This window comes from Leucopleurus acutus (genome assembly GCF_964270905.1).
Source record: "Leucopleurus acutus genome assembly, chromosome: 15".
Taxonomy (NCBI): domain Eukaryota; kingdom Metazoa; phylum Chordata; class Mammalia; order Artiodactyla; family Delphinidae; genus Leucopleurus; species Leucopleurus acutus.
The window spans coordinates 15,743,038-15,758,373 of NC_139157.1; the positions used below are offsets into that span (position 1 = coordinate 15,743,038).

The window sequence follows — 15,336 nt, forward strand, 5'->3', positions numbered from 1 at the left end:
AAATCTGGCCTTATTTATTCAATGGAGCCAATAAAAGCACCAGAAAAACAGATTTCCAGGACTAATTTGCAGTCGTTCTCGTATCAGTACTCTACTAAGTTGCCCGCCTGGTGTGCTGTTGTGGGAACATCTACACAGCCGAGAGGTGAACAGTCCAGTCTTACACAAACAATTCATTCCCAGGCAAGCAACACCACAGTGGCATCAGAACCCTTAAGAAGTGAAGCATTTCCAGCCCTTGTGTCTGAGTCGGGGGGGAAGGGAACTCCATGAAGTCTGGACTGTTCTTTCTTACTCACAGAAGACCGTGAGAAGCCACCTGATTTTCACAGGCAAGTTACAAACACATAGCTAGTTCCGTCCCGAATCCCAAAGGGAATGGCACTAGCTCCCAGTAGTAACTCTCCAGGATCCTTTGGGTTGAAATAAATGCAAGGAAGAAGAAAAGAGCAATGTGGAAAATCACCGGTCCCCCCTGTCTGTGTCCAGTTTGAAACTGGCTTTCCCGAAGTTCCAATTACCAAATACACTGAGTTCTTCTGTGTTTTCGGACAGACCACAGACAAGGGGTCCTCCCCACCCACAGTACTTCCCCGCCAAGCCACCTTAAGCCATTTGAGCCATCAAAGGGTCCTGAGGCTAGTGCCCAAAGCAGGGGTGAAAGGAGGGGGATGACAGGGGTGGGAGGAAGCTCCCGCAAAGTGCCTACACTCAGGGAAGGTCCCCGAGAAGCAGAGGGAAACCCCAGCACCTTTGACTCAGAAGCAAAAATGAGGTGGGAGCAGGGGAGTGTCGATCAGCAGTCACACGAACAGTGGCTCTGGGCCTGGGCGTCTCAACTAGCAACACCCGAGGGGCAGCGAAAAGAACGACAAGCTCAATCCCAGTGGGCTGGGCGTGGAGCAATGCCCAGAGCAGCACTCAGCCACAGGGCAAACATCTGGCTCCCACTCTGACCGTGGAAAGGGACAAGCTCATCTCCCAGATGCTCCCCAACCTGCCTCTCCAGGTGTGGGCCTCGTGCTTGGCTGGCTGTCTCCTGGCTGTGGCCCCTTCTCTGTACCCCTCCATGAAATGGTAGTCATGACTCAAACAGGGCTCATGTTCCCAACCATTTAGTCTTCTTGGAAAGAGCCAGATACAACCACGTACTCCCCTACTGTTGATAAACTGATTCTGCGCAGCACACAGTCCTTCGTGGGGACTCCAGGTTGTAAATGAAAATCAAATATCTGTGTGTTACAAGAATTGGAAACCACATTACCCTGGGCTTCTCTTTCTCCTAATTTTGTTCTCTCAGGAAACTGATGAAAGGGCGCTCCATGCCAAGCGGCTAAGGCCAAGCCCAGGATCTTTTTGTTAGGGGAGAAGGCATAAGAGCCCGGAAACAGAGGGGCCGCGGTACAGAGCCTGGCTGCCCTACAGCTCGGGAGCCCTTCGTTTTCAGGACTGAGAGAGAACCGGCAGGTGGCCGAGGACCCCTCCGACCGCAGAGCCTCCCCACGTGCCCCCGCCAGCTCAGGGGCCCAGCTCACTGTAGATGGAGTTCCCAGCTTTCACTCCTGTGCATGGCACTGAGAGTAACCCCTGTAAGAGGCAGATAAGCCTAATGGTCAAAGGGTTTGAATCCCAGCTCTGTAACTGTGTGACCTCAGGTAAGCTGCTTAACCTTTCTGAGTTGATTTTCTAATCTGTAAAGTGAGGATAATGCAACGCACCTCATGAGATTAATGTCGAGATTTAATGAGATAAGGCAGGTAAGCACTTAGCACAATGATCAAGAAATGGGAACTATTATTATGATTGCTGTAAATGGACGCCCCTCCGTAAAGTTTAAACTTAGATTCACCAGTGTTCGAGCGATCACTGGGCCAGAAGTTGGATACTTTGGAGTCATTTTCCTAGTCCTGTGCTTTAATTCCCCTCCAGTAGAAAACACAAGGAGAAATAGATAATGTGCTCACGTCACAGCTGCCACCTGCCGTGACAGCACAAGCAGGATGCCATGTGATCAGATGTGTGCATCAGACTACACAAGAATGACCCAGTGGCCCAGGGCCGCTCAACCTGGGGACCTTAAAAAATGCCTAAGCTCTGCTCCTACAAATTCTCATTAAGTTGGTCAGGACTGGGGTCTAGGCATCCGCTGTTTTTAAAGCTTCCCAGGTGATTCAAACGTACACTCAGGTCTAAGAATCACTCTCCTAGCTGGGAAGCAAACAGTTGAGTTTTCTTGAAGAATCTTTTATCATATTTATTCAATTGGCAAACACCAGGGGCTTAATTTATAAGACCCAGTTCTAACTTCAAGGATCCTAGAGTCGAACAGAAGAGATAACAGGTGAATAGCCAGTAGTGATACCGTGGAGACATGCCACGAAGCCGTGCACACACTTAGGAGGGGTCCAGTCCAGCTCTCCAGAGAGAGCCTGTTGGTGGAGAGTGTGTTCCAGACCCAGGCAATAGTTTTAGCAAAGCTTTGGAGGAAAAAAATACAGAGAACCTTCCAGACACCCCAAGCTTGTGGCTTGAGCGCTCAGGGGAGTCAGGGGATGCCAGTCCCTGAGCAAGGGCAGGGAGGAAAGGCAGGCAATGCGTGATGTGGTAGGACCAGAGGCCTCTGCAGGACAAGTTCATTCTTATTTCCTCTGAAGACCGTAACTTGGGCTGGTCAAGCCTAACAGAAGTCCTGCGAATTCTGGTTTTTCTGTACTCACAGGGTGAACGGGTTTCTAACAATAATTGGAATATCTGAGTAATCTGAAATCTTGAGGATTTACACCAGATGGGCAAAAGGGAGTTTTCGTGAAATGCAAGGGGCATGGCCTGAGACAGGGTTGGACTAGAAGGCAGGCAGGGCCAAGGGCACAGAGTCACTTTCTGTTTCCTTCTCAAGCCGGGGATGTGTCCCGGCCCCTTTGCTTTCACTGCCTGATCTGGAGACACCTCAGGTGAGGTCTAGGATCAAATGACAAAAGACCTGAAAATGAAAAGCTAGATGTAAGTGCTTGGGACCCTTGTCTGCAGAGCATCTGACCAAGTGAAATCATCACGTCAATGTCGTTTTTTCCAAGGCAAACACGTAAGCAGAATTGTAAGCAGCTTCATTTATTTGCGTAAATAGCTTGTAAATAAATCATTGGTAAACATTACAAAATTAAATACATTTTCAAAAGCTTGCCAGTGTACGTAAAATTCACAAACATAGTTCTTTTAAAAAATAAAATATGTTCAGAGCACCCTTGATATAAAATGCCTGACCCCTGTCCTCTGACAGGGCCACCTAGAGACACCTTACAGTATGGGGGGTTTCTGTGGGGAGGCAGTGGGGACCTCCTGGAGGAAAGCAAGAGTTTCTCCTCTGACCTTTGACCCCGCCCACATCCATCTGCATTTTGATCCTTCTCCAAGCAGTGGGGACCTCCTGGAGGAAAGCAAGAGTTTCTCCTCTGACCTTTGACTCCGCCCACAGCCATCTGCATTTTGATCCTTCTCCAAGGATCTGGTATAGAACTGAGAGGGGCAGGGTAGGCATCCCAGGCTCCGCTCCAAGCAAAGGGATCAGGGTGCACAACTAGGGCCAGAGTCCTCACCACACGCCACTGAGAGAAGCCAGAAATGAAATCTCCACCACGCTTCCAAACCAGCAAATGCTCCTGTGTCCACTTTCTTGAGAGGAGGTGAGGCTTTCTCTCTTTTACACCTGCTCATCACTCAGCTCACCCCACCCTGGTCTGATGCTGCCCGGGCACCGAAGTGACCAGAACTACTTCTAAGGAGGAAGAAACTTAATCTGCTCACTTCCTTATGACCTGCTTTCATGGAGAGAGAATAATACATAGTATTTGGTTGAAAGCAGAGGATGAATCGCTACACGGCGCTTCCTCGTTCCACTGCAAAACACCACTCAGGTAGCGTGGGCATTTCTCTAGAAATCTGAATAAACATTCAAAGAAAGGGTTCAGAAAACTCGAATAATACCACAAAGGAGGCAATAAGTACATAACCTGGCAAAGCATCCGATTAACAAAATGATACAAAGTCCATAAATTAAGCCCTTGACCAACTCCACATTGTTGTAGTGTAGCTCATTAAAATAACGGATACACTGAATTCTTTCACTTTGGTGCATAAAGTGAATGTTGTAGGTCTCCAGCACTCACGCGAAGAATACCTAGTGGCCTCGTGAAAACATACGTGCCGTGACCTCCAATGAAAGGACGACCACAAGTGTATTCCATCAATGTGAAATAAAACTCACATCAACATGTTAACTTAGTTGCCTGAAGATATATACAAGCACGAGAAATTCAACTTCTGAGTCAAATGTACAACTTCAGAAAAAAGTCTAAGAAAACCATCATCCCTGTATAGTTAGGTCCTAAACATCTGGTTTCTCCAAGAAGATGCCTGGCCCAGCCCAGCCCTGTGTGTCTGCCTGGTTTGTCAATCCCTGGTTGGGCTGAAACCAGAGTGGCGATGTCTTTGCTATTAAAATATTACACCATCAAAACCTTTAAAAACAACAACAAAAAAGTAACATTCCTGAATAAATGTCGAATAGATACCACCCCTCCCTACCCCCAAAAAAGTTGCTCATAAGGACAACTATTCTTTAATAAAAGTCTTCGTGAAGTCGAAATCCCTTCTTGGGTCTCCAGGAGAGCTCCACCTCGACCGGAATTATACAGTCTTCTTCTGTGGGGGGCTCAGTTTCCTCATGCCTCTTATCCGGGAGAGCAGCTCCTTGATAAATTCCTAAGAGATCAGAAGAAGTTATTATGAGGGGGTCACGCTATTAAAATTTGGGTTTAAAATCTGCTTGAAGTCATTGATGTCAACTGCAGTTAACCTTAGTTGATGAGCTTAGCTGGGTGTGTTAACTCAACTGGTACAATATAGGACATTTTTTAACAAATGAAGATGCTTAACCTTCACACCATCCTGCTTTCTCACTGTTTTCTCTCTTTAGAGAGAAAACCAAGCTGCCTTTACTCGCCGACATTAACCACTTGGCCCCTGGAGGCCTTTGTGGCTTAGATCAACGCCTCCCAACCTTTACTAAATCTTTAATCCCTGCATACAAATCGCCTGGGGAGGACGTAGACTCTGAATGAGTAGGTCTGGTTAGGGCTGAAGATTTTGCAGTTCCAACTGGCTGCCAGGGTTAGTCTCTGGACCACACCTGAAATAGCAAGACTAGACCAGTGGTCTTCAAATCTGAGTGCACATCAGAATCACCGGTTGTGGGGGGGGCCCTATTATATAAACCAAAGAGTGCTGGGCCCACTCCCAGAGTTACTGACTCAGTAGGTCTGGGGTGCGGCCTGAGAATTTGCATTTCTAACTAGCTCCCAGGTGACACCTATGCTTCTGGTCTCAGAATATTCCTGAGAACCACTGGTCTAGATCACAGTAAGAGTCTCTTGACTTTATTTGACTACAAATCACAGTTTGAAAAGAAAAACAGACACGTTTACATTTACAGCCCAGTACGTACGTACAAAAACATACCTGAAGTAAGAATTTAAAGAATAAATACTTACCATATGCCATGCACCCTATCGTTCCTATTTAAAAGGTAATGCTGGGGGAGACCCACTAAAATGATGTCGTGACTATTCATGGATGAAAACCCAAAGATTAAATAAAGGACAACCTAGAATGCTTCCCACTTGAAACCCTCAGCAATCTTTCATTGTTGCCTCATGTATTAAAGTTTTTGCCTACCAAATGTCACGTTTATTAGATAACATTACTTTGTCCTCCTTTCTTATATTTGTTGAAGCAAAGCTGACAGCCAGTCAGACTTTCTGATCAGCAAAGGACAGCCAGTGCACGACAGAACTGTGCACAGTAGGGGCATCCCAGAGCAAAAACACTAAGGAGCCTTCCTCACCGTCACGGCCTCTGAAAACCAGCTCTCAGACAATCTCGCCTACCAATTACAACCCCTAGTCATAGCACCCAGACTAAATGGTCCCTGTGCTTCTCTCCAGCACGAAAACACAATATGCTTAAATAGTTAATATTTTATTAGCCACCACGATTTCTTTTTTTAATAATCTTTTTGCTATTATAAAAATAACATGTGCTTTTTCTAGAAAACCTAGAAAATACAAACCAGCAACAATTACTCTTCAGAATGAACCACTATTAACGTATTTTCTTCTATGGAAATTATTTTTACCTAATTAAGATCATACTGTATAAATCTATCTTTTTTTCACTTAGCATTATGTCAAGGCTTTTTCCCACAACATCAGTCTTTTTAAAAATTAATTTTAATGGTTATACGGTCCTTTATTATATGGATGTTCTGCAGTCTGCTCAATTCCTCCATCACTGGATATTTGGTTGGTTCCTGGCTTTTCAAAATTATAAATAATGCCACAGTTAACATCTTTGTGTATAAATCTCTCTCTGCAATTTGGATTATTCCCTTTGGAGAGCCATCCAGTAGTAGGTCAAAGGACATAAACATTTTAATCACCACTGTTTCTGAACTTGGACACAATGGAATACACGGGAGGTAAAATGACACCCTATTTTAGTTTTCTGAACACTACTTTTATCTAATTTAAGAACTTTCTAGGATGAAATAATGTCAAATTTCCCCACTTATATTTTCCCCACTTATATTCAATTTTCATTTTGTAAAGTTAAATGCATTTCCTGTTGCCCCCTTTACCATGTGGTTTAAACAATACATAGGATACTGAGCATACAGTTTTAATTTCATTGTTTTTGCAATCTGTTACTCAAATGACTGCTGTGAAAATTTCAGCACTGGAGTGCAGTTTTCCTTTCCCTTTTTTTTTTTTTGAAGCAAAGGTCAAAATCACAAACCTTATCATTTATCTTAACTCTGGTCATATTTCTGCACTATTTTAATAACATGTTTTTCATAAAGACCATTATAAAAATAAAGACTAAAATCACATAAGGAATAATGTACCCTAAACTACAGACCTTTCTTCTTCAAGAGAAAAGCGGTTTGGTAATTTAAATCAAATTCAAATTTTCTCCAAAAACTGGTCATGCTGTACATAAATCTCAATGATTAAAAAGTTTAACTAATGCATCTTATATTTATGATACATTGACATTAATGAAAAACTAATTTTAAGTTTTATAATAACGCAATTTATATGTCTATAACTTAATATAACTGTATTGTACATATTTTAAACCATTCAATAAATTTGCATAATGAGATGCTCAGCTAAGTTAAAAAACAGCAAGACCAACATTGATTCTTCAGAGAGAAACTTGATAACACCACTTGCACAGAAGGATTCTGTTGATCACAGATGATTCTCAAAGAAGATTCAAGGATCTCTAATCAAAAATAATGGGCTTCCCTGGTGGCGCAGTGGTTGAGAGTCCGCCTGCCGATGCAGGGGACGCGGGTTTGTGCCCCGGTCTGGGAAGATCCCACATGCCGCGGAGCGGCTGGGCCCGTGAGCCATGGCCACTGAGCCTGCGCATCCGGAGCCTGTGCTCCGCAAAGGGAGAGGCCACAACAGTGAGCGGCCTGTGCACCGCAAAAAAAAAAAAAAAAAAAAAACTGACTGATGGGTCTTGGCTTATATTACTCAAAAATACTTTATGTAAGTAACAACATATCTCATTCACTCCCAAAACAGATCACTGGGACTTGGGTTGGGGACACTACTTTAGTCAAAGAAGGACTGCCCCTTCGAAGAAATGACTTCTGAGTTGAAACTTGAATTAATAAAGAGAGCCGGCTTGAAGAAGATCTGGGGTCTGGGTCATGGCACGTGTGCAGAGTCACTGCAGAGAAACAAGCAAGGAAGTGGGTGTTCCTTGTGCAGAAAGGCCAAGGTGAGCATGATGGGCGCCATGCTGGAGGTGCGAGGGCTAGCTCACCAGGGCCTTGTAGGCCACAGTAAGGCCACGAGGGAGTATCCTTGGTGTAATGGAAGACCACTGGAGGCTTTAAGTAGAGAAGCAACATCGTCTGGTTTAGGGTTTTAAAAGATCCCTTTGGCTGCTATGTGGAGAATGAGTTTTATGAAGACAAGAGTGAAAGAGAGATCAGTTTGGAGCTGTTGCAATGGTCCAGGCAAGGGATGCCAGTGGCTTAGAGTAAGTCCATGGAAGCCAACATGGAAATAAATGGGTAGATCTGAGATCCATTTCAGAGGCAGAGCCTAGACCTTGCTGCTGGACTGAAAGTGGGAGTAGGTGCAGGGAGCAGGCACAGGAACAAAGGAAATGAAGGTCACTGATCCTTAGCAGAACACTGGCAGAGGGTGGTGATGATTACTTAGATGCAGGTAACTGGAGGAAGAAAACAACAAGTTTACAGACTTGAGTTGCCTAGTAGGTACCTGAGGGTAAGTGTCAAGAAGTCAGATAAATGTAACTTCAGGTCTCAGCTCATGGCTGAAGACATAAATATGGGCACCACCAGCATCTAGATCAGTGGCTTTCACCTAAAAACAAAAACAAACAAAAACCCCTAAAAATCTCTATGTGATCTATCCATGGTTATAGCAACCTAGTACACAGAGATGCAAGAAGGAAACAAAAGTTTTCTGTAAAAACATAACTTTTACTACATGTGAGATATTTTCTATTCTATTTCATCTTTTGAAAAAACTACAGGTCAAGACCACTTAATGGTTACCACCCACAGTTTGTAAACACAATGATCTAGACCCAGGCTATTCAATACAGCAGCCCTTAACCACAGGTGGCTATTTCAATTTAAACTAATTAAAATAAATAAAAATTAAAATTCACTTCCTTGGTCACAGTAGCCACATTTCAAATACTCAATAGCCATATACATCTAGTGGCTACCGCATTGGACAATGCAGATATAGGATTTTTCCATCATCTCGGAAAATTCTATCGCACAGCACAAGATGATACTTGGAATCACAAAACCAGCTGAGAAAACTTTGGAGGGAAGTGTACATAGAGAGGAAGAAAAGGCCACAAGCAAGGCCAGAGGCCCTCTAACAAGTGAGATCTGGCAAACCAAAAGAGTTGCAGCCAGCAAAGGACACCTTAAAAAGAAGAACCAATGAGACCGGGGAGAACTCAATAAAGTGTGCTGTTTTAGTTTATTTTTAAAATGTTTAAAAAATTTTTTTAATTGAAGTATAGTTGATTTACAATATTGTGAAGAAAGTGTGCGGTTAAAGCCAACAGGAGGAATTGCTGATGAGAGGTTGAATCAAAGACAGAGCTATTGGATGAGGCAAGAAAGGGGCCACTGTGTCCTGGAAGACAGAAGTTTCAGTAGAATGGTTGGGATAGAAGCTCTCAACACTAAAAGGATTCCAGGGACTTTTCTGTAAACAGCTTTATTAAAATATAATTGTTATGCCATAAATTAGACATATTTAAAGTATAAAATTACTATGAGCATACCATCTGTACAGTGAACATAATGGACCCATCCAATACCTCCAGCAGTTTCTTCATTTCCCTTGGCAATCCCTCCCTCCTCTCCCTATTCCTCCTACTCCAGGAGAACACTGATGTTTTCTGTCACTATAGATTAGTTTGCATTTTTCCTGAGTTTCTATAAACAGAATTGTAACACTATATACTTTTTAGTCTGGCTTCTTTAGCTCAGCATAATTATTTTGAGGTTCAGTGATACTGTTGCATGTATTAACAGTTCATTTCTTTTGTACTGCCAAGTGGCATGCCACTTTAGAGAAGTATCACAATTTGTTTACCCATTCACCTGTGGATGGAAATTTGAGTCATTCCCAGTTTGGGGCTATTACAGATAAAGTTGCTAAAACATCACGTACAAGTCTTTGTATGAAATATGCTTCCATTTATTTTGGGTAAATACCTAGGAGTGGAATGGCTGGGTCATTGATCTATTTATGTGTCTGTCCTTACACCAATACCACAGTCTTGATAAGTATAGATTTTTATAAGAAGTCCTAAAATCAGGTAATGTTAATCAGCCAAAGTTATTAATCTTTTTCAAAACTATTCTAGGTCCTTTACATTTCCTTAATAATTTTAGAGTTATTGAGCTTGTAAATGCCTACCAATAAAAACCTGCTGGGTTCTCACTGAGACTGCATTAAATCTATAGATCAATTTGGAGAGAACTGACATCTTAACAATAATGAATCTTCTCACCCATGAAAATGGTATATCTCTACACCCATCTAAGTCTGGTTTAAGCAACATCTTGTGGTTTTCAGTGTACAAATATTACACATCTCCTGTCAGATTTATTCCTAAGTATTCAATATTTCATATTTACGTTATTGTGACTGGTATGCACTTATTTCAATTTTACATTGTTTGCTGCTAGTATAGAGAAATACAATAGATTTTTAAATATTTATCTTGTATCCTGCAAGCTTGCTGAACTCACATATTAGTTCTAGTAACTTTTTTGTACACTATTGGATTTTCTACATAGACAATCATGTTGTCTGTGAACAAAGACAGCCTAAGTGAGTATCAGCAGAAGAGAGGATAAGTGTATTATAGTATATTAATACATAAGAATGTTATTGCTTTTTTCGGGAAAGACCATTGCCCTGCATTTGTAGTACTTGCATTCTCTTGGGATTCCAAAAAACTTGATTTGGGGAGAGAAGAGAAGCCTCGCCTAACTTCTTTGCAGTTAACACTTAATGCTTTGGGGTCCTTTACTCGGCAAGGAGAGTTGGTAAAGTGAGTAATACACTATTTTTGGAAGATAAGCCTGGACAGTTTGAAAATGTTAAGTTTGGGCACAATTATTTAACCCTGGAACTGCACGTTAAAAGCCAGCAGAGTAATAGAATGTTCTGTTGCTCAGGTGCCCACTGAAATTTTTTTTTCTTTTTTTTGCGGTACGCGGGCCTCTCACTGTTGCGGCCTCTCCCGCTGCGGAGCACAGGCTCCAGACGCGCAGGCTCAGCGGCCATGGCTCACGGGGCCAGCCACTCCGCGGCATGTGGGATCCTCCAGGACCGGGGCACGAACCCATGTCCCCTGCATCGGCAGGCGGTCTTTCAACCACTGCACCACCAGAGAAGCCCTCGCCACTGAAATTTATAAGGAATTCCAGAAGACACTTGAGTGTGGGCAGGTCTGCTAAGATAGTATAGTCTCAGGACCTGGGAGGCCCAGTGACCCTTTCAGGTTTCCTATGAGGTGAAGACTTGTCATAATGACACTAAGATATTGGCCTTTTTTACCATTCTCAAATAAACAGAGGATTTTCTAACGAGTGGAAAGCAGATGCCCATGAGAATCTAGATGTCTCACTAAAGAGATCCATGTCGGTTTCTAATGTATTCATGAATTATAATAAAGATGACTACACACACTTTTTAAAATGTTACTGCACAGGAATGCAATAAAAATGAATAAACTAGAGCTTCCTGTATCAACATGGACAAATCTCACAAATCTCACGCTGGGCACAATAAGCAGGCTGAGAAAACTTGCAAAGTATCATTTATATAGTTAAAAAGCATGCAAGATAATTCATGTGCACACTTGTCACTCCTACTTGGTTGCAAGGATCCAACTCCTCTTTGTTTTCCTAGCGTGGAGCTTAATACACAGGAGGTGCTCAGCAAAGGTTTGCAAAGTAAAGATATGTGTGTATGAAGCAATTAATTCATATGGCTGAGGCATTAAAGTGAAGTAGCAGAGAGAGGCAACCAAAGAATCTTTGTGTATCAGTGGGGGAGGGTAGAATTGTACAAAGTATCAACTGGCTCCAGCTACCATGGAGGAAGGTTCTAGAGGGTCTCCTTTCAGCCCTGGAACATTAGGCCACCTGGGAGAGTTAGGGAAAAGGAGAAGCACTTGGAGAAGAGCGGAGCCTAGGATGCTGGGGGTGGAGGGGTCAGGGAGGCATGTGCGCGCGCACACACGTACAGAAGAGATCAAAGCAGCAATAGAAAGAAAAGAAACATTTCCAGTGACCCTGGAAACCTGACTTTATATGACATGCAGCCACCTGATTTACAGAGAGACTCCTAAGAGAGGAAGAAGCCAAAGTACACTTCTGAAGGGACCTGGCAGCATCATGAGAACACAAGGTCCCTCCTCGCTCTGGAGTTTTGGCCGTGTGGCGCTGGCACAGGGCATGGCCTCGCAGTGGCCATAAGCTCTTGTCCCGGATCCCTCCTGGGTCCCGCGGCTTTCAGCTGCCACCCCCTCCTGCCTGCTGGGGTCTGCGCCAGAGGCGGCAGATGGACACGCATTTTGTAATTAACTCCATAGGCAGGCGTCTGGGACCCTTCCCTAGTCGCTCAAAGTGAAGTGATTCATCCGTGACACTCAGTGATGACACTGCTCTGCTTTAAGGAAGGTGGGTCCAACGGAAAGGGGGAAAAGGAGAAACCAGGGTATCACTGCAAGTCGCTGCTCTGTGCATGATTCAACTGCACTCGTGTTCTTTCAAGCATTTCAAGTCATTGGAAAAGATAAACAAGACAAATGGATATTATGCGGTAGCCCTTTGATTGGAAGTATTTCCTGACAAAAGGACTTTCCAAAGAAATGCTTAAAACTGCAGCTCGGTGAATGGTGCCACCCACCACAGTGATCGTGTAGATCATGCGAGCTCCGAACAAGGGCATCCCGCAGAACGCTGCATGCTCTACCTACTTGCCAGAAAAATACCACCCACCCCTTCCACGGAGTACCAACCGGGGTGGGGAGAAACAGCAGGGGAGGGTTCTGAAGCCTGGGATCATGGGGGTCAGCGACTTCCCCGTGTGCTGCCTCCTCTTTGTCACCCCAATAAATGCACTAGTCATTTCCTAAAAATGCACGTTCACAGGGCCCATCTGCCCCAGGTCCTGAGCCTCACTGCCAAACGACGGCAAATCAAGTCACCTCGCGCACGTTCCACATAGCTACCTGACGCTTCTTCCCAAAAGCCTGACATTCAACAGATGACATGGGAATCAGGCAAGCAGTGATCGGGTGGAGAAAGAAGAATTTCTTTTTTTTTAAATTGAGATGTAATCGACATATAGCATTATACTAGTTTCAGGAGTACGACGCAATGATTCAACATATGTATATACTGCGAAATAACCATGACGGTAAGTCTAGTTAACATCCATCATCACAAAGAGTTACAATTTTTTTCTTACGCTGAACACTTGTAAGATCTACTCTCTTACCAGCTTTCAAACATACACTACAGTATTGTGAACTAGAGTCACCAGGCTCTAAGAGAAGAATTTCTAGATCCAACAAAGATTAGATACGTGAGAACAATGGAAGGGTAGGTAGTACGTACCTCTTTTCAAACGTGATGGCAACACCTGAAAACTGTTCCAAATGGCAAAATGTCCTCACCCGAAGAACTGGCTAAGCATTTAAAAATCACACTGTAAACTTTCATTGGCTTGGATATCGGGGTCACACAGGAGGCCAAAAGGGGCACGCAGTGAATCAGCCCTGAGGAATACAGCTTCGGGGGCGACCTCATCCCTGTGTGATGCTGGGATTTGCTCCCCGCAGCCACTGGCATTATTCAGTACCACAAATGCCATCATCACTCATCACTGAAACACTTCACTTCCCCTGCTTTCTTGGGGGGAAGGGAGAGGGTTTACCTTCAGAGAGGTTCGTTTGCTGACAGGGCACACAGAACTGATCCTGTTTCTCATTATCTGAAAAGAGGTTTATGAATCTGCTTTGGGTGAGGGTTTGTGCCTGCTGTGCTTATAATGACTTCTCCCAACATGAATTCCTGAAGGTCTTAACAGCATCCTGGTTTCCCCGCCTTCAACTTAAAACCACTGACACTATTCTATTTATTTTCTTGACTATCCACTATTAAAGATTAATTTGTTCTGCTGGTGAGAGCATCCCATTAATCTATTCTAGAGATTCAGACCACTGCTCTTAGATTAATTTATTTTGTACCCAAATTCTAACCTTGGTTTATATGCAGCAGAACATTCATTTGCCCTCACCAGATTCAACCTTACCGGCATTTAATTCTTTCTTCACTTACTAATGGGTTTCTCACAATCCATACACTTGCAATTCCCTCAACGTAAGGTCCACATAAGTAATCCAACCACAGTAAATTATCAATGGAGTAAATTCAGCAAAATTATAATCTCCCACTTTATAATCACTAAAGAAACTACTTTCATCATGGGTCCCATTATCAATGAAGAACAATATTATTTACTACAAATACATGAATCTTGTCTAAATGAAAGAAACCCATTTCTAAACTGTTTGAGACTTGCTTCTTTGATTGTGACTCCCTTTGCTAAAGATATAGAAATCCAAAAGTCATGTGTCAAATTGTCTTTAACTCATATTTTTTTCTTCTGTCCATTTAAGTCTAAACACAAAAGAATGTAAAGCTGTTTTTAATATAGGGTTGATCAGCTTTTAAAACATGATCATTCATTCTGAATTTAATGGAAAAAGAAAAGGCCATAAAATCACAATCAATCACTGGAAAATGCCAACCATTTGAAGGTCCACTGCCCTTTAAAGCCTGTACCTCCTCCATCAAGTCTTTTATAAAATAACAATCATTAATTTCTTGCAGGGGGAGGTCAGAGGGGGGAAGCCTCCCAAAAGGCAAGATGCATGTGGCTCTTCCTATAATGGCTTCTCTTTCTTCTTTCCTAATGTTTTCTTGCAATTACTGTTATCATCATCATTATCATTATTCTCATGGTCGTCCTGCTTCTAAGAGTGTAGTAAAGAATTTAACCTTGCCCTAAAGGAGGTCTGGTCTTTGCCCTAGAATCCCAGGTGGCAAGCTCTAAATCCTTGGAATGCCTCCCTGATAAAAGTGCCTTTGTTTACCCGGGGACCTTGGGCCATGCAAGAGAGTCTAACAGTGTGATTTCGGGGGCGGGGGGTGGGGGGACGACACACTTCAGGTCATGTGGTATCAGCTCTATATCCCCAGGGTCTGGAGACTGAGGTTAGCTACATGCACAGTCAACCATGTCTACGTGTCCAGGTCCCAATAAAAACACTGGACTCCCAGGCTCAGGTGAGCTTCCCTCATTGGCTACTCTGTACATAACACACACATCACAGCTGAGGGAGTCAACACTGTCCGTGACACCACTGGGCGAGAACAGCCTGAGGCTCTGCATTTGAATTTCCTGGATTCTGTCCCACATCTCTCTCCCCCTGGCTGATTTTAACCTGTAGTCTTTCACTGTAATAAAACTTAACTGTGAGTATGACAACTTTAAGTGAGTTCTGTGGGTCCTTCTAGCAAACTCTCAAACACGAGTATGGTGTGGGGACCTTGGAACTTGCAGTTGGTGTCAGAAGTGAGGATGGTCTTGGGGACCATTCCCTAACACTGCAGAGTGCTGA

At 43.4% G+C, this 15,336-nt stretch overlaps 1 protein-coding gene across 1 annotated transcript in view; it reads right to left on the reverse strand.

Moving 5' to 3' along the window:
- Positions 1–4,683: 4,683 nt before the first annotated feature.
- PPP1R14C (protein phosphatase 1 regulatory inhibitor subunit 14C) overlaps positions 4,684–15,336 on the reverse strand; it is a gene marked incomplete at both ends in the record, with an annotated part of 83,918 nt that continues 73,265 nt past the window's right edge. Inside the window, one exon of the mRNA XM_082855526.1 lies at positions 4,684–4,758. Within this exon, the coding sequence (XP_082711652.1) occupies positions 4,684–4,758 (75 nt within the window). The remainder of the gene's footprint in view (positions 4,759–15,336) is intronic.